Source organism: Leuciscus leuciscus (genome assembly GCF_965113295.1).
Source record: "Leuciscus leuciscus genome assembly, chromosome: 24".
Classification (NCBI taxonomy): Eukaryota; Metazoa; Chordata; class Actinopteri; order Cypriniformes; family Leuciscidae; genus Leuciscus; species Leuciscus leuciscus.
In genome coordinates, this window is record NC_138723.1 from 28718065 (window position 1) to 28738541 (window position 20477).

The 20477-nt window shown below is 36.6% G+C and overlaps 1 protein-coding gene across 2 annotated transcripts; it reads left to right on the forward strand.

The window, feature by feature from the left end:
- Positions 1-109: 109 nt before the first annotated feature.
- LOC309489320 (uncharacterized protein) lies at positions 110-19942 on the forward strand. Of its 2 annotated transcripts, XM_082158062.1 has the most exons (19): positions 110-452; positions 1533-1897; positions 1998-2070; positions 2174-2216; positions 2310-2388; positions 5036-5124; positions 5247-5393; positions 7063-7114; positions 7371-7471; positions 10632-10717; positions 11263-11344; positions 11437-11522; positions 12484-12571; positions 12653-12701; positions 12795-12882; positions 15743-15843; positions 15926-16010; positions 16093-16197; positions 19198-19942. In XM_082158062.1, exons 2-19 carry the CDS (start codon positions 1836-1838, stop codon positions 19300-19302), a joined length of 1521 nt encoding a protein of 506 aa, XP_082014188.1. In that variant the 5' UTR covers positions 110-452; positions 1533-1835; the 3' UTR covers positions 19303-19942. The 2 variants fall into 2 exon arrangements, with proteins under 2 accessions (XP_082014188.1, XP_082014189.1); XM_082158063.1 differs by lacking the exon at positions 110-452 and having other exon boundaries at positions 1893-1901.
- The last annotated feature ends 535 nt before the right edge of the window (positions 19943-20477 follow it).

Genomic DNA, 20477 nt, shown 5'->3' on the forward strand with positions numbered 1-20477 from the left:
ATCTATCTATCTGTTTGTCTGTCTATCTGTTTGTCTGTCTATCTGTCTGTCTGTCTATCTATCTATCTATACATCCATCTCACTGTCTGTCGGTCTATGATCTATCATCTATGTATCTATCTATGTATCATTCTATCTATCGTTCTATCCATCCATCTCCCTGTCTGTCCGACTGTCTGTCTATCTATCATTTGTCCATCTATCTCTCTGTCCGTCCATCTGTAATAGTACATTAAATAAATAAAAAAACTGGAAGCAAAATAAAGAAAGCTAAGCTGAATATTGCATTAAAAACAATAACATTTTATATTCAAAAATACAAAAACTATTAAAAATATTATTTTATAAACAAAAATATTTTTTAAAGTTATTTTGTATTTAAAAATGTGATAAAGACCATAAGAGTGATTTTGTAGTATTTTGCTTCATCTCTACAATACAGTCTATTTACAGTTTTTCTCAGTCGCTTTGGTGCATTTCTCACATCACTATTTACATTTGCACAACAGTTAATGCAGTTCTCAAAACAATTAGTACAAACTGCAAAACCTAGTTGATAACCTGCAAAAGTGTGTCGCTTGCTCAAAATGGAGAGATCATTCCTCAAAAGCAAGTATTCATGTCAATGAAAGTGTCAGTGTCATCAAGATGAAAAGTCCTGACACCATTGTTTATGAACAAGATATATAGTCAAATGGCTTTGACAGTTTACTCTGTAAATGTTTTCCAATGCAAAAAAGTCAGATCTTGGTGACACTACCTGAAAATGCTCAAGACAGCACTATATACTATTTGCACAGCCATTTGAAAAATACAGTAAAGTTACACATTACTGTATTTATTTAGTGAGGTAACTGAGTATAAGACACTGAATCTGTATGTTTCACATTTTTACTGCATATGCTCTTTGCAATTCTAATTTGTTCACAGCATTGTGCAAAAGAAAAAATACACCCTTATTTACAACAAACATAAACTCCCTTTGGGTAGAGCTGTGCACAACTGGAAACAATATTGCAGTACATATTGGAACTGAACATACAACATACATACTGTAATCATTCATGCACATCCAGATGTTCCTCTCTGTCTGGCCACGTGATTTCATCTACATCACAGCGAATATCATCTCTTGCAATGCAGCGAGGAAAGTATCTCCTCGAGTGGCGATTAAAAAAGATTTTTAAAAAATGTGTAAAATTTGCTTGACAGATTTTGACAACTAGTTCAACATTTTTGTATGTAATGACTCGAGCAATGAAATGAGGACTATTAGTTTTATATGGAATGACTATTCAGCATTCACAAGTATAGTTAATTTTGACTAACATGACATAAGCAAATGATAATGTTATAAAACAGCAGAGAGTTGTATGAAATGTCCAAAAGCATTTGCAATTTGTTGGAAGGAATGAGAAACTGCTACTATGATGTGCACAAATGACTAAATGTTGTGGAGGTTGAACTAACTGTTGTGCAAATGTAAATAGTGATGTGAGAAATGCACCAAAACGACTGAGAAAAACTGTAAGTTAATATATATAATATTAGTACTTTTGACGGGAGCAATTCAGTCTTAAGGCTTAATCATGTTCATGGTTTGCCTCAATTAAGTTAAATGGGTCCCTCGGGCGACTGTGGCACCAGATCAGTTATCTGGTAAAGTTTGTTTATTTGTGTCACTAAGCAACCGGTATCCTCATCTTACTGGCTGCTAGAGAGAGTTTGCCTGTGTGTGAATGTTTCCCAATGGGACAGTAAAACATTTTGCACATGATACATTCCCTATTGATTTTCACAATTAGGTGTCAGAAAATAACTTAACCAATGCTAAAATGGCTTTAGCAAGTGGACATTGGGTTGACAAAGAAATTGCAGGGGTCCCACCAAGCCCACGGTAAGTCAGTTCTGCTTGCATATGTTTGTCATTTGTGATGCCTCTACAGATTGAATGAAGATTGCTAAGTGTAGACCATAAGCATTACACTTGTTTACAGATATGGCCATGCGATGACTGTTGCAGGAAATATTGCTTTCTTGTTTGGAGGAGCATCAAGCGCGATCACAGAGGTGTGTGAATCTAATAAACTGCTGAAAACTGCACTTATTTCAGTGTTCATAAAAAAAAAAAAAAGCGTTTTTGCAACAATAAGAACTATTTTTCTGTCCTTAGGATGATCCTCCAATATATCTTAATGACTTTTACATGATTACAGGTAGCCTACTTTTGGGGAAATATTTTGCTATTAAAGCATGAATGGTTTTGTTATTGACAGTTTTCATTCTTTTAACTTTCTCTTCTGTTTTAGTGTCATCTAATGGAGTAACGTGGGAGCTGATGCCCCAGAAAGGTGATGTTCCCACAGTAAGAGAAGGACACACTCTATGGTAATGATATAAACACTATAGTTTTTTTTTATGTTCTTGAAAGATGTCTCTTCTGCTCACCACAGCTGCATTTACTGGATCAAAAATACAGTAAAACTAGCCTGGTTAAAACCAGACCATTCTCAGTAGTAACTGAGTTATGGTCTGGCAAAGCTTAATTAATAACTCATTTCCAAAGGGCGTCGCTCAATGCCTCTGGGCGCAATTGGATAGACCTATAACCAATCAGAGCGACCGTCATCGTGTAAAGACATATGCTGCGTCCCAATTCGCCTAAGTTACACTACGCCATAAAAGTATGTACTCTTTTTGTGAAGAAAAGGTATTTACTTTTGAATGTGTAGCAAAAAAGTAGGCAAGCTTTGGGACATACTACTTCGTCATCTTTATCGGACGGATCTGTCGCGTGCGTCCTGTCACGTAAACTGCCCTGTCAATCATCTTGTCACAGTTAAAATCCTCTATTAAATCTAATTTAATTTCCTACCGTTTCGGAGAGAAATGTAGTAGCACGTTCATCTGCCAGTGGGTCTTTCATGGAGACTGTCCTCATGTGTTTGCAATTTGAATATAATAATGCGTTTAAAAGTTGGTGCGCTTCACCAACAGACGTCGCTCAAATGCCTCTGGGCGCAATTGGATAGACCTAAAACCAATCAGAGCATTCGTCATCGTGTAAAGCCCGCCCCAACGTTTCTGATTGGTGCCTTGATTTGGACGGATTAGAAATGGGCTTGAATGAGCTCTTTGCAAGACTACTTGCAGAGCAAATCTAAATTTGCCGGAAGTTTGTCTGGGTTTTTCCAGGCTACAATAAAACAGTAATACTGTGAAATTTTATAACTAGAGCTGCACATTTAATTTGCGATCTTGAATTAAACACTCACACGATCTTATTCCTAAATGACAGCGGTTCTTCTGTGTCTATTAAACCTTTGACAAGTTCAATAACAGTGAACATTCAGATTTGAGTTGGAGCTGCCGCTGAGCCAGAGAGAGCCGTTGTCATGTAGTATTCAGTCTTTTCAACTATACAGTGTCATTATTTCTGTGTTACAATAATTCAAATTATCACAGAAGTACTTGGATAAAAGTTTATAGTTCGGATATAAACACTGATGTCTACAATAGCAATCAAAATAGAGCAGATCACCTTTTTAAAGTAACTTGGCGCTTCAAATAATGGCTGCTAAAAAACTGTGGCTGTGTTTGAAATCTTCCCCTATACCCTCATTCACTATTCCCTACATTACTTCACTAATATAGTTCACTTGAAGGAGTGAATGGAAACGAGTGAGTGAGTTGAGACACTGAGTGCGCAGTAGTTATACTGTATGTTTGGCAGCAGTTCTTCTAATCCTAATTGATGGAGTGTGTAGCTTTCCATTTCTTAAAGGGTAACTCTCGCCAAAATTGATCCTAGGCTCTCTTTGTTAATCTACCCGAGTCAAACTTTCGTGTAAAAGCATAATTAGATGAAACGACACTTTTAAGATTGACCGTATTTTCGTTTTAGGTCAAAATGCCTTTTGAATGGGAGTGCATGGGGCTATTTTTAAAACACTACGAAGGCTCGACACAACATGAAACTTTGCTGAAAGTATCACCAGAGGCTCTACACATGAACTCCAGCATTGACTACAAAGTTTTCTAAAAAGTCGGTTTTGTACGACTCACTTTATCAGTTTGTGTTTCCAGTGGCTGGAATTTTGTCAGTCAAAAGTAGTCGATCTCCGAATGCAACGTAATGAACCGACTCCATATGAGGAAATGTCATGAACTTGTAATTTCAATGAAAAGCATGATAACTTGGATAAAAAAATTAAACGTGAATTTATATGGAAACAAGCTTTAGGAGCTTTCCATCTTTACTCTCCTCATGTTACGTTGCATTTCGGAGATCGACTACTTTTGACTGACAAAATTCCAGCCACCGGAAACACAAACTGATAAACTGAGTCGTACAAAATCTTTCTTTTTAGTAAACTTGTAGTCAATGTAACAATGTAGTCAATGCTGGAGGTCATGTGTAGAGCCCCTGGTGATACTTCCAGCACAGTTTCATGTTGTGTCGAGCCTTCTTAGTGTTTTAAAAATAGCGATTTTGATGCTATCATAGAAGTGCCCCATTCAAAAGGCATTTTGACCTAAAACGAAAATGCGGTCAATCTTGAAAGTGGCGTTTCCATTCTAATTGTACTTTTACACGAAAGTATGACTCGGGTAGATTAACAAAAAGAGCCTAGGTTCAATTTTGGCGAGAGTGACCCTTTAAACAGCCATGCAGGAAGACACATAATGGCCATATTCCAGGATGACAATGTCAAGATTCGTCAGGCTCAAACTGTGAAAGAATGGTTGGGAGGATCATGAAGAATCATTTTCACACATGAATCGTCTTCTCTGAGTCCAGATCTTAAATTCATTGAGTGTCTTTGGGATGTGCTGGAAGAGACTTTACAGAGTGCTGGACTCTTGCATTGGCAATACAAGATCTTGACCAAAAATGGATGCACCTCTTGATGGAAATAAATGTTGTGATGCTACTTCCATCAAGAGGTGCATATATATTTATATATAAACACACACTTCATTTTGATGATAAATCAAAAGTGACATCAAAACATGTTTTCCCATTTTCCCGTAGTGTTGTTAAAGGAAAACTCTATTTGTTTGGAGGCTCCTCACATCCTGACGCTAAAGAGTGTCTCCCAGGCGTCTATTGCTTTGACATCGGTAAGACACTAAACCATTTATTGTGCATAATACTGTGAGTGTCAATGCATATGACTACCATAGATGAAAATGAATAGCTTTTGTTGTTAAGATGCTTAAGGTTTTGTCTGGTCATAACTCAGTGACGTTGACGTGGGAGAAGCTTCTCACTGCAGGCGTGTCCCTGCGGACACTGAGACACAGCGCAGCAGCTCTGGGAGAGAATATCTATGTGTACGGAGGGATTTTGGGCGGAGTCCCGACCGAAGATCTCATGATGTTCAACACAGGTCAGTACTGTGAGGACTTCACCAATCCCTGTCCATCTCAGACACTGGACGGCATTATTAAAGTCCCTGTGAACCAGATGTTGCAACCAAGTGTACGTTAGTGTTGTGACATATTTCAGGGCGGGGTTTTACTTTAGCGCACCTCCTCTCCATCCCTCGCTCATTGCGGACTGACGGTTGGAGGGAAGTGGTTTAGGATATTAAAACCAAAGCCGTCAAACTGACGTCTTCAGAGAAGGAACGAAGATTACCACGACAAACAAATTTTTTTCTGTCTATTAACTTGCACAGATTAATTGTTCACCACAAGACTTGTAATGTGCGCTAACAAAGTAAATAGGGTAAATTTAGATTTCATGGCTACTTTAAACGTGTTCAGCAATGTAAAGTTTTCACCTTTTTTTCATGAGAGTGAGTTGAGATGAAAGACACAACAAAAACATATACAAATTATGTTTGTTAAATGTCAGAATTGTAAGACATTAAAGGGGTGGTATAATGCGCTTTTCACAAGATGTAAAATAAGTCTTTGATGTCCCCAGAGTGTGTATGTGAAGTTTTAGCTCAAAATACCCCACAGATATTTTTATATAGCATGTTAAAATTGTCACTTTTTGAGGGTGAGTAAAAACGCACCGTTTTGTGTCTGTCCCTTTAAATCCTAATGAGCTGTTGCTCCCAGCACAGGGGGCGGAGCTTCAAGAGCTTGTGTCCTTTTACCTAATCTAATTTATGTGTCATTATCTTCTAGTCATTGATTAGCATTTTCTGTCTTGATAATCTATAAATCACGTTCTTGGGGGGGGGTTATGTAAATTCTAGGGTTCATGATGTCACTAACCCAGGTGTGTCTAACTAATAATAACTAATTGTTCAAATTGAAACACCGAATGACCTATAATGTCTCATGCAGCCATTCAATTATCATAATTATTCTGTTTATTATGAAAATGTTCACTTGATGTCATGTTTTATTTCTAATTCTTGAAGTTCTATAATACAAAAATGCTTAATTGACTGATGTTTCATAATATTAAATAATGATTTTACATATTCTTAAAATCACATCACACATTCTTATTTTAAATCATAAAGATTATTTCATATGGTTTTGTGGTTGGTTATGTTTATACAAGTCGTTAAAGGTTGGGAATCTCTAGTTTCTGTAGTGAGTTTGGTAACACTTTAGTTTAGGGTCCAATTCTCACTATGAACTAGTTGGTTATTAGCATGCATATTACTAAGATACTGGCTGTTTATTAATACACATAAAGCATATATTAATGCCTTATTCTGCATGACCTACATCCCTTAATCCACTCAATACCTAAACTTAACAACTACCTTACTAACTATAAGCAGTAATAAGGAGTTTATTGAGACAAAAATCATAGTTAATAGTTAGATAATAGTGAGAATTGGACCGTAAACTAAAGTGACCCTGAATTTTTATTCGATTGATCACATTACCGTAACGAGGGATTCCATAATTATTTTTAAATGCACATTTTTTTAATTCTGTCATTATTTACTCGCTCTTATGTTGTTCCAAAACCCCAAAAGCATCATCAAAGTCAGGACATATTTGTGAGAAACATTTTTTTAAATATTTGTATGAAGTGTTCTGTCAATAGCAACTCACTGTATGTTTATACTTTATTTCTTTTAGTGTCATTGAATTGGATGCCTATTAAAACTACAGGAACTCTGCCTTCAGAAAGGTAAATAGTGATCTGACTGAATATGAGATTTAACTTTACAACTGTGTGCAACAAAAACAAACATATAAAAGAGTAAATATATTGTAACTTTAGCTGACTGAATGGTTGTTGAAAATGAAGCTGTAATCATGGGCCATCTGTTTAAAACTACCGTTTTAACAGCTGAATTCATTCTGTGGTTTTCCTATTCCAGAAACTCAAGCCCAGCATCTGCTGTCTTTCCATCTGATCGTGTTCTTCCTCTTTTGTTCTGTAGATATAATCACTCGTTTGCTGTGGTCGGAGAGCAGATCTTCTTGTTCGGTGGATGTTCAGAAGATGGGTCTCAACTCAAAGACATGTATGCATTGAATACAGGTACAGCTGGCTGGATTTTAAATGATGATTCCCACCCTTTGCACAGTGCCAAATTTCTGCTTCTTCCCTCTAGACGAAGGTTTATAGTCCCAAAGTGCAGAACAAAGTGATTTACAAATAGTTTGTTCCGGCAGCCGTCATTCAGAGGAACAAAATGCACAGATGACACAGAATTTTTTTTTTTTTTATTATATTTATTCTCTAATGTATATGGTCTGTGTTTGTTTCTAAAATGTGTGGATACTGCAAAACAAATCTACCTACGGGTACAAATAAAGTTACCTTACAACAACGGGAATACTGGGTTATAGTTTTGCACCAAAAGATTGCAGTTGTAATTGTCCGACTAATTCTTCTTGTAAGGCTGGTGCCAGTATGTCTGATCGACCCCTCGATGAAACAAAAGGCCCTCCTGAGAATTAACACTTGAACTATCTCCTGCATATGTAACAGGAACTTCCGAGACGCAGCACACAGTGCAGTTCACACTTCACACACACTATCTCCCCTTCATCCCCCTCCTCCTCCTCCTCACCTAAAATACACTGAAAACCTATGCGATGTTATGTATGTACAAGAAGTATCTATGCATGTTTGATATAATTTAAAGTGTCTCATTGCGCCTGGTAAAATGGTCTCATTCTCCCAACCATAATGAAAAGCTAAAAAAAGTTATAAAATATTAGAAAAGTGATGTGTCTCTAAAAGGTGTTTCCCTCCCCAGATCCTCCATTCAGACTATACCTCCTGTATGGAAAACAAGAACCCATTCAAGTACAAATTCTGATCTCACAGTGTGAATCCCTCAATAGGGAACCAAAATTTAATTATAATGACAGACGCCACCATTTGGTAAGAATATTGAATTATCTGGTTATATAAGGAAAAGGTGTAGAAAAGTTCGAGGAGTCTGTAGGTTGACTTCCCACACAACCGCATGTGTGTAATTTTTGTTGCCAGGTAATAATTTCTACAAATTCTTCGATTCCTGAATTGTTGTTATGTTATGATTAACTGATGATTTTATTCTTGCGAATTGGATTTTGAATTATTGCTTCATTACCTGGTCAATAAATTGTAAACGTTTGATTTTATCCTGACTGACTCTGAGATTGTTTTTTTCCCAAATAGATTATTGGATTCGTATAGTCCCACAAGGTTATGCCGGATTAGTGACGGCTGATATCTGACATCATTGCACGTGTACTTGAATGTGGAGATGAGATATTTCCGTTTAGAGCAGCGAAGGCTGGTTGATCAATCTAAAATCGTGGTGCGTCTATACCTCTGTTCTTGGTTTAATGTTGCTTTAGATAAGTGTACGTGAACAATCACGGGCTTGGCTAATCCAAAACTATTATAAGAGAAGTAAAGTTGATCTACTGGCGTCTTTAAAGGGATAGTTCACTTTGAAATTAAATTTTTGTATGTTTTAGCTTACCTCAAGGGCATCCAAGATGTAGGTGTCTTTTTTTCCGCAGTAGTTTCAATTTTGATATTTTTAGGTCAAACCGTTCTTGTCTGTCAGTCATATAATGCAGGTCTATGGTCACTGTCTCAAAGAGCATGCACAGAGTCCAAATTAAAACAATTCCCCGTCGTCCAAATTAAACAATTCCCCATCGTAAGTACACACTGATGGCCTAAGACACGAAACGAGCGGTTTGTGTGAGAAAACGAACAGTATTTATATCGTTTTTACCTCTACACAACCACGTCCAAGTGATCTGAGGGCGCGCGCGCTTCCTGGTGTGTGACGTGTGCGCGCGTTCTGGCTTAGTCTGCGCAAGCGCCGGAAAGTGTACAAGAGGTAAAAACGATATAAATACTGTTCGTTTTCTCACACAAACCGCTCGTTTCGTGTCTTAGGCCATCAGTGTGAACTTACGATGGGGAATTGTTTAATTTGGACTTCTCTGTGCATGCTCTTTGAGACAGTGACCATAGACCTGCATTATATGACTGACAGACAAGAACGGTTTGACCTAAAAATATCAAAATTGAAACTATTGCGGAAACAAAGACACCTACATCTTGGATGCCCTTGAGGTAAGCTAAAACATGCCAAAATTTTATTTCAAAGTGAACTATCCCTTTAAAAGTCTTCCAGCATCATAAATCTAAGTCTCAGTAGGCAGATTTTGTAATCAATTAAATTTCTTTTTATTGGTTACTTTTCTTTTTATAATAAACAAAAATATAAAGGCAAATAAAACTTCATCGTTTAAGTATAAAATACAATAATCACGTTTTGAATCAAAGGTGTAGTAAGCTCTGGGCTTCTTATCTTCTGCTTGGGGTTTCTTGTCCTCAGCTCTGGGCTTCTAGGCGTCGGGGGCACTGGCGTATCAGTATCCCAAAAGGCAGTCAGTTCATCAGTCTTTTATACTCCTGTTGTTTACAACAGCCGTTAGGTTGATACTCCTCCAAAGTTTCCCAGATCCTTCTCCAGGCAGGTGCAAGCTGTCCACCTCTTCATGTCCTTGAACTCCAGTAAACTCAACTAAGATGGCTGAGTTCATTTAAGGTTCTAGGAGTCCTCTAGCGCACACACATAATCGCACTTTTCTGCTCCTCTCAAACATGGGTTAGCACAGTCACATATACTGTACATACATAACCAATTACTGTACATCTATGCCAAAACAAATATAAGCCATCTTTTACAAACAAAATAAATAACAACATTGAATGCAATGCATTATATCCAATACATTGGCTAAATATGTGTGACAAAAGGGCATCTACAATAAACAAGGAGGCAGGTAATTGCATTTTCTTGATATTATACAACAATATATAACCAATTTTACCTCTGACTGATGATCAGAACTGGCGAAGATTGAGTAGCGAGACCTGGGCCTCAGATTGATATAGTTTCCTAAATCTGAGCGGTAAAAATATTATTAAAGAGTCGGAAAGAATAATCAAACATTCGTTCATGTTTTAATGATGTCTAGATATCATTAAAACCTTTTCATTTATGGAAATAACGAGAAAATACATATGAGAATTGTGTTCCATTTAATCTTGTTGTGTTGCGTAAAAGGAAAGACAGTAACGCGCAAAGACCTTCCCCGCTGATCGACTGCCCTCATTGGTTCGATCCAGCCGGGCCTTACAGTCTGACTGTAATGATGAACTATGTCTTTTCCCATAGAGACTCTGGTGTGGGAACAGTGTCAGGTCAAAGGAGAGTCTCCTGTTGTTTGTGCCGGTCAAACCTTTACCTCACATCATGACAAGGTACGGTAGAGTACATGACTAGATTTATGCGCTACTGTTCAAAAGTTTGGGGTCAGTATGATTTAAAAAAAGTAATAATAATACTTTTATTCAGCAAGGACACATTAAATTGATTCTAAAGTGACTGTAAAGACATTTTACAAAAGATTTGTAGCATATTAGAATGATTTCTGAAGGATCATGTGACACTGAAGACTGGTGTAATGATGCTGAAAATCCAGCTTTGATCACAGGAATAAATTATATTTTTTAAATATATAACAATAGAAAATAGTTATTTTAAATTGTAATAATATTTCACAATTTTACGGTTTTTATTGTATTTTTGATCAAATAAATGCAGCCTTGGTGAGCAAAAGAGACTTCTTTCAAAAACATCTTACTGACCCCAAACTTTTGATCAGTGATGTACATTTTTGGAAATAAATGTGCATGATGAGGAGAATTAAAAACTCAGAAATGCACAAAATTCAAGGATGAGCAAAAGTAAACTTTTTTTTCATGTCACACTTTTCAAATAGTACACTATTGTTATTTTGATTCAGGATATTTACTTATTTGGGGGAACAATCACTAATCCAGACGGAGCGGTATCATCCAGCAATGAAATTCACAAATTAAGCATCGGTAAGATGAGAAGCAAAACTGAGAAACCAAAAAAAACCATAATAGTATCCAGTGAATGAACAGACACTAACACACTCTTCCTGTTTCACCAGCAAAGATGAAATGGAAGGTCCCGCTGTATGTCGGCATCCCTCCCGCCAGACGTCATGGACACACGGCTTTCATCGTCCATAGTCATGTATGTGAGTGTGTGTGTGTGTGTGTTACTGGGGGTTTGTTTTACATACACTGCCATTCAAAAGTCTGGACACACTCAACTTCCTGTTTCTCAGGATCACAATTAATCTAAAGGTTTCTGCTTAACTGATTTCCATTTCATTTTTAAAAAATGAATGAGTTGAAGGACAAGCTTCATGAAATGCTCCTTCTTCAAAAAGCATCCCATGATGCACCTCATGAAGTTGCTTGATGAATGTCCAGAATAAGCAGAGCTGGAATGTAAACAAAGTAAAAGTTTTTATTTGTGTCACGTGTTTTAATCACATCATAACTTCCATTTGTGTTATTTCAGAATTTTTATTACTTATCCTTTATAACAAAATGTAAAAAAATAGTCAGAATTAAGGATTAATTAAGAATTAAGGATGACTATGATGACAATGTTTGACAAGAAATGTACGTCAGTGTTACTTTCGTAGATTTATTACTATTATAGTATTTATTGATATTTTGAAATATCTTTTATTTTAAATTTTTCAGTTTTAATTTTTAATTTTAGTTGGTTTTAGTAATTTACACTTTACAAGCATTTGTTAACATTAGTTAACACATTAACTAACAACATTCTTAGTTTATATTAACTAATGTTGTTAACTAATGTTAACAAATGAAACCTTATTGTAAAGTGTTACTTAAGTTTGTGACAGTATGTGCTTTTCACTGTAAATTATAAAGTTTGTTGTTTTTACAAAATTTTTTCCATTTAACAGTTTTTTACTGTATAATTACACCGAATGTAAGGTTAGATTTTTTTTACACTTAATGTTGATCAATTTTCCAGTTTTCCAGTTAAAATTACAACAACAACAACAACAACAAAAAACAGCACTGGTCCATGTTTAACAGATGCAAAATGTGTTTCAGTGTTTTTAGATCTAACTTAGTTGATTTTTAGTGAGTTTCTTTCTTCTTGGTTGCAGCTTTATGTGTTTGGAGGCAAAAATGAAGAGCAAGAATTTAATGACTTGAAAATAATGAAATTGATAAACCCCTCGGAGAGACAGCCAGGTACTCAATGTTACCGACTCCTAAATACCAATCAGCTGTTTTACTTTTATTTGAGCTTGAGCCATTACTTCTGTTATATAGTGATGAAGGAGATTTTATCTGAGTTTGGACTGCAGGGTGTCAGTAATAGGTGGGTGCATTTCTGTGACTAAAACACCCAGTTTCATTACCAGTTTCATATGAAAGTAAAGTTCTGTTATTCAAATCATTTCCTCTTGATCAGCTTCGCACCGACAAAGATTCCCAACGTGAAGTATGAGCTGAGTCCGTCTCCAGTGACCGTGAAGAGCTACAGGAGTGAACATATCCAGGTGATTTACGTCACACATCTGCATTATAAACATCCCAGGCATTTCATTTATAACAGTGACTGTTGAAGGCTTTGCATTTGGGGTCGTTGACAGTTTACACTACCAGTCAAAAGTTTGGGGTTGGTTGGATTTTTTTTTTTTTTTTATTACTACTTTTTTTTCCAAAAGGATGCTTTAAATTGGTCAAAAGTGACAGAAATGTCATTTATAATGTTACAAAACTTTCTATTCCTCAAAGAATTGTGAAAGAAATGTATCACAGTCTCCACAAAAATATTCAGTAGCAAAAACAACATTGATGATCATAATAAATATTTTTTGAGCAGCAAATCAGCATATTCAGAATGATTTCTGAAGGGTCATGTGACACTGAATAATGTAATGATGCTGAAAATTCAGCTCTGATCACAGGAATAAATTACATTTGAAAATGTATTCAAATAGAAAACAGTTTATTTATTTTTATATTTCACTATTTTGACTTCTTTAAAAAACATACAATATTTAACCGACCCCAAACTTTTAAAGGGGTCGTGACATTTGATCTTTTGACATATAAGAGTTCTTTATACCATTAAAACATCCTGCAAGTTTCATAGCTTAAAACCTTCTCCTCATTATGAACAAGGCATTTATTTAATCAAGCTCCAAAAAACGTCTCGTTGTGATATTGCGAGATCTGTGATGTCACATGGGCAAAGACATTTGCATATGACTGCCTCCAGAGCAAGACATTGACAAATAGTTAAACATCATCGCATCACAGGCCCCTCCCACTGGTGTTCAGACGCTTAACGCTGACATTTGCCTACACTGGATGCAGGGTTGGATATCAAGAACCGGTACCATTTTAGAACCGGTAACAAATTTCCAAAAATATCGATTCCGCTTATCGATTCCGGACTTTGGGGCCGTTCACATATCGCGTTTTTTGAGCGTGCAAATTCGTTATTTCAAATGTAGGCACGCGGCAAGCGCGCTCATGATAGAAGCGACTCGGTCGCGACATGCATGCGGTGTTTTTCCAGGCGCGCCTGGAGATGAAAAAATCTCAGCTTTTCAAAATGCTGCAAGTGCCCCGCAGGAGGTCAGCCCTATGTTCCCACAGCCCTATGTTCCCACGGCACTATGTTCCCACATTTCGAAGAATTTTTTTTTTATAGAAAATTTTGAAAATTAGGCCCTATGTTCCCACAGCCCTATGTTCCCACAACCATATGTTCCCACAGCCCTATGTTCCCACAGCCCTATGTTCCCACAGTCCTATGTTCTCTCATTTAACTATGTCCCCTATGAAGGGTAGGTTTTAGTGCTTGTGCTGGTACAGGGATAGCCCAATTACATCCCAGACAAGTCTCCCTCCTGTGAGGGGTAGGTTTAGGTATGTTAGGGTTAGGGTTAGGGCTGTGGGAACATAGGGCTGTGGGAACATAGACATGCTCCCCGCCGCAGACCATGTGACAAAAACCAACAACATCGAAAGCTCGGCCGAACAGCTGATCATAGCTGTACAGGGCGGGTTTTTATTTCTCCTCTCCATAAATATATCTAGTAGTAAAGCTAATGTAAGGGCTAGAAATCAATGAATCCTCTCCTGATACTTCCTTGTCATCATGGAGAGCACAGTTCATGGTTGCATAGCAACGACAGACGCCACGGGAGCGCAATCGCTTGTGGAAAGAAGGAGAAAGCGAAACATGGCCGCACTTTTCACGCATTTTCAGACGCGATATGTGAACGGCCCCTAATTCAGGATAAACTGAGAATCTATTGGTTTATAATCGTTTTTGTTTTGTTCAAAATGGAGATCACGATTACATACATCAGACAACTACACAGAATAACATGTTTCAGGCTATTTTTTTTTTAAATACTCATTTGAATCATTAATTCAAACATGTTTAAAACTAATTAATTCAGTGTCTCATTCATAAATACCTGTTTAATAAATGAATAAATAAATGGCACGAATAAAAGGTAGAAATATTTATTCTTCCCTTCCAAAGTATTTACCCTTTTTTTTTATATATTTTTTTTATATTGGAATCGGAAACAAGAATCGATAAGAACCGGATTCGATGAGCAGAATCAGAATCGGGAATCGCTAAAATTGAAACGATACCCAACCCTAACATCGTGTCAAATGCAAAAAGAAGCCATTATAATGACTGACGCTGTCTACACTGATACAGATGTGTGTTCAGTTTCTGATGAACTCCACACACTCGAGTCTGTCGACAACAGGACAAATGGAAGAGTGAAAGAACGTTCGTCCAGTTTAAACGGCTCATTTGTGTCTCTGTAAAGACTTTAGAAGAATCCCAGCATCTGAAACAAGTGGATGGTTTCTTTTAATGGCGTCCCGGATCGCGTCGCAGGATTATATGTTTGTTCGGAGCATTTGACTGCAGATAGTTTTGTCAGCGAGGCACAGTGTAATGGAGGGTTCACAAATAAACTTAAGTTGAAAGATGAACCAGCAACTGTATTGAATCTGACAGTACAAACATAAGTAAATGATTTCATAATGCTTTGTCTGTAAATTATGGTTTTATATGGATAATGTTTTTAAAAAACGATCATTTCAGACAGAGGCTCAGAATAAAGGTTGAAAATGATCATTTTCATTAACATTATAATACTTCAAGGGACATATTAAAATCTATTTTTTTAAATCCATGTCATGATGACCCCTTTAAATGTTAGTTTGCATGCAGATTTTAGCTTTAAATATAAATGAATACATAAGGGAAAGTGTATGCTTTAGTTTAGATGCCGTGGCTCACATCATTTCTTTATATATATATGGAAATATATGATTTTGTAACCAAGGCAATAAACCCATGTCACTTTCATCCAGGTGAGCGGTCATAGAGATTTCAGTACAGTTCGTGATGAAGCCATGAACATGATCCACAAAGCTTTTGCCATGTTAGATGAGGAATTCCAAAAACTAGACAGGTAGAGATGATGCCGTATTTGGTTATTTCAAATGAATTGTCTAAATCGCTAATAACGTGAATCTGTTCTCCCCCTGAAACAGAGAAAAAGAAGCACTTGCACGGGACACAGAGGCTCTACAACATGAGAGAGACGCTCAAAATGAGCATCTCCTGAGACAGAGACAGGTACCACTGATGATGACGTCATTAGATTCATTTTCTTGTTCCTCACAATTGCTAAAGGAAGTTTGCGGCTGTGATTGGACAGGAACTGCAGGATATGCTGGAAAGACACAAAGCTCAGAACGAGGCTTGGCTGCGTGCGCGGGCAGACGAGAACGACAGGGAGAGGAAGGAGCTGTGTAAACTGAGGGTGTGTTGCTTTAAAATAACCTCAAACATTTACTTCATACAAACCGCTGGCAGGCAGAGACAAAAACAGCTTGTTTTAACTGAGTTAGTACTAGTGTTATACACACACTATTGTGTGTGTGTGTGTATGTACTTGTACAACTATCTTTGTGAGGACCAGTTTGAGTTAGACCATTGGAGTGAGGACAAAGAGAGTAAAGTGAGGACATTTTGGCCGGTCCTCACTTTCTGAGACCCCTTTAAAGGCCTGTTTGAGGGTCAAGACTTGGTTTTAGGCAGAGATGGGCAGAATTTTAATTACATGTATTTGAAATACGTATTTAATTACTTTTGAGTATTTTGTAATTAGTATTTTCCTTAACAAAAATAAATGAAATGTAATTTGTAATTAAATACTTCGAGAGACTGTAATTTGTATTTAAAATACTAAAATACTTTTTTAAATATATCATTTTATGTCGCATATATTAACTTTCATCACCAGGCTTAAAGGGATAGTTCACCCATGATTTACTCACCCTGAAGCCATCCTAGGTGTATATGACGTTCTTCTTTCAGAAGAATACAATCGGAGTTATATTAAAAATGTCCTGGCTCTTCCAAGCTTTAATGGCAGTGAATGGCCGTTTAAGTTTTAATGGCCGCGTTCTGGCTGTAATGACGAACGCGGAAGTGCTGAGGATAGAGCAAAACAAAACACCAGTCACGTATTGGAAGTCTAAAACGACATTTTTTTAAAGAGAAAGGTCAGAGGAGCTTGAGTTTGTTGCCCAGCCCTGTTTGTTTGAACCATGAGAGGCATCAAAGCTTACGCTACTCCTACATCCTACGTCATACATCATCATGTGTTACTCTTTTTGCATAAGTCGACTTGCGTAGGCCGTCTGCCGGAAGCTAGTTATTTTAGTCGATAAAGTTTTAAATATGGATATTTTTCTTACACGAACGCATCGCTTCGCTTCAGAAGGCCTTTATTAACCCCCCAGAGCCTGTGGAGCACTTGGTGGATAGATGCACTTTTATGATGGATAAATACACTTTTATGATGGACAGATGCACTTTTACGATGGATAGACGCACTTTTATGATGGATAGAGGCACTTTTATGATGGATAGGCACACTTTTATGATGGATAGATGCACTTTTATGATGGATAAATGCACTTTTATGATGGATAGGCACACTTTTATGATGGATAGACGCACTTTTATGATGGATAGAGGCACTTTTATGGACTTCAAAAAATATACAGCCATGCACTGCCATTATAAAGCTTGGAAGAGCCAGGACATTTTTTTTATATAACTCTGATTGTATTCTTCTGAAAGAAGAAAGTCATATACACCAAGGATGACTTGAGGGTGAATAGATCATGAGCTAATTTTCATTTTGGGGTGAACTATACCTAGGACCATAGACATAAAATACAAATAGGACTACCAAATTGCATATCACAGTTTTTGGCAAGAAAATCATGTGATGTGACACATCCTATTGACCTTCTGGGTTTCTCAGAAGTGGAAGGCGTCATAGTTGGGTAAACTTCTATAGCAGTGAATGAAAGACTACAGTAATTATATTTTTTTGTGTTCCCATTTGCTACAAAAGACTGTAAATTTTGTTTGTATTTTTGTATTTTCAAATGACAAATTACTTGTATTTTAATTAAATTCTTTTTTCACAGCTGTATTTTATTTAAATACATTTGATGAGTAAGTATTTGTAATTTGTAATTAAATACTTTTTGATGTATTTGTGCCCATCTCTGGTTTTAGGGATAAGGTTATAATGAGGTTAAGGGTCGGTTTAGGGTCAGGGTTCGGGTCAGGCACTTAGTTGTGATGGGTAAGGTTAGGGTAAGCGGCTAGAGATTGCATTGTGTCAATGAATGACAATATCCTCATAAAGATAGATGTACAAGAATGTGTGTGTGTGTGTGTGTGTGTGTGTGTGTGTGTGTGTGTGTGTGTGTGTGTGTGTGTGTGTGTGTGTGTGTGTGTGTGTGTGTGTGTATCAGTGCTGTTAAATCGATTAATCGCATCTAACATACAAGTTTGTTTATAAATTATATTTATGTGTGTGTGTATATATTATATTTATAGATATATATTATGTATATGTGTGTGTTTGTGTCTATATATATATATATATATATATATAAACATACAGTATATATACATATACACAGATATGAACAAACTTTTTGATCTGATTAATTGTGATTTATCGATTTGACAGCACTAATTCATATATACAATATTTATATTAATGCTGTCAAACCAATTAATCTGGATTAATCGCATCTGAGATAAGTCTTTGTTTATGTAATATATGTGTTTGTATATGTTATTATATTTATATGTATTATATATATGCCTGTGTGTGTATATATACTGTATACAACCACATTTATACACACACACATATATATATGTATGTATACAGACAAACACTCTCACACACACACACACACACATATATAAATATATATATATATATATATATATACACACACACACACATATTATGTAAACAAAAACTTGTGTTAGTTGCGATTAATCGCAATTAATCGATTTGACATCACAAATATATTTATGAGTGTAATGTGTATATATACAATTTAATGATTTTTTCCCCATAAAATACACAAGAGTAAAAATGTAGTGCATCCTGTTAACTCACTTCAAATCTTAATTAACATATCTTGATACAGAATATTTCAGAATTGGACACTGTCCATCACATTTTAGCTATTTAATTTGTTGCATGAACTACTCCTTTAAATGTCCACTTCAAGTCAGCCGTGCCTGCACAAACGGTGACTTTCTCACACTGATAATGAATAAAACGTGTCACTGCAGGAGCGGTTCACACTGAACCCGCATTTAAAACTCTGGCAAATATCTCATTCTATGCATGGAGTGACGGCCGTTTAACATTTCATAATGCCACCACGTCACCTGCCGTTTCTTGTTTATCGATTCGGTCTGATTATTCCAGGAGGAGGTGCTCCAGGAGCAGGAGAGACTCAAAGAGGAGCAGTGCAATATCCAAAAACGCAGTGAGCAGCTCCTGTCCATTATGCAGCAGTTCAAAGGCATGTGAAGACACTGTCTCCATGGCAACCGCAGAGGGAGACGGCCGAGTTTTGTTTGGGAAACGGGAGATTATTGATGCCACTCCCTTACTGTGATATTTGGGTTTGTTTGTCTGCCTTATGATGATTTGGTTATTCCTCTCTCTCTGTGTGTGTGTGTGTGTGTGTGTGTGTGTGTGTGTGTGTGTGTGTGTGTGTGTGTGTGTGTGTGTGTGTGTGTGTGTGTGTGTGTGTGTGTGTGTGTGTGTGTGTGTGTGTTGTGTGTTAATGGATGTCACAACGCATTTGACAACCTCATTACCAGACATACCTGTAGAACACTGGATGATTTATGATGCGTTTGAAAAGATTTTTCTGAAGCGTGATGAAGTAAACTGAGGTTTACAAACAAGGCCCATGTCATTTATTTATTTCTGGTTTCTCCACAAGCATGTGTTGATAGAAACTGAGGCCCTCGGGACACTAAACTGACCTCGGGAAATGATAACGGTTATTAAAAAATCTAAGTCTGGGATGTATTACATAATAACTATACAAAAAAGTTTTTCCTTTTTACAGTTACATTTAATCATTTAGCAGATGTTTTTACCAAAAGCATTAAAAAACAGGAAAAGTACAAGCTTTTAATTACAGAAATACACACACATATATATATATATATATATATATATACACCTTACAGACTGTATCATATAAGCTATATTATACATATACATTTTGTATTTATTCTAAAAAAAAATACACTTTTTATCTGATGTGGTCATTTGTTCTTTTTAGGATCCCATATAAAAGTCAGACATTCAACATCCCACAGCGATACATTTCCATAAAATCCACAAAAGTAAAGAGGTAGTGCATGTTGTTAACTCACTTCAAATCTTAATAAACAACATAATATTTCACACTGTCCATCATTTTATTGCTTTTTTAGTTAACTTATCATATTTATTTCTTAAGAAGGGAAAAGAACTACACAGCCCTTCATACTATATAATACAGACTGTCTTTGCCATTAGTGAATTTATAAACTCATTTTCATATAAAGTGTAGCACCGTCCAGGCCATAATATTACAGACTTTATTGTCTATTGTCAGTGGATTTTTTGAAGGGGACAGTCATGTCGCAGTGCTTGCGCATGCGCACACGTCCTCGCCGAGTCGAACCGAAAGCGGCCGAAGAAAA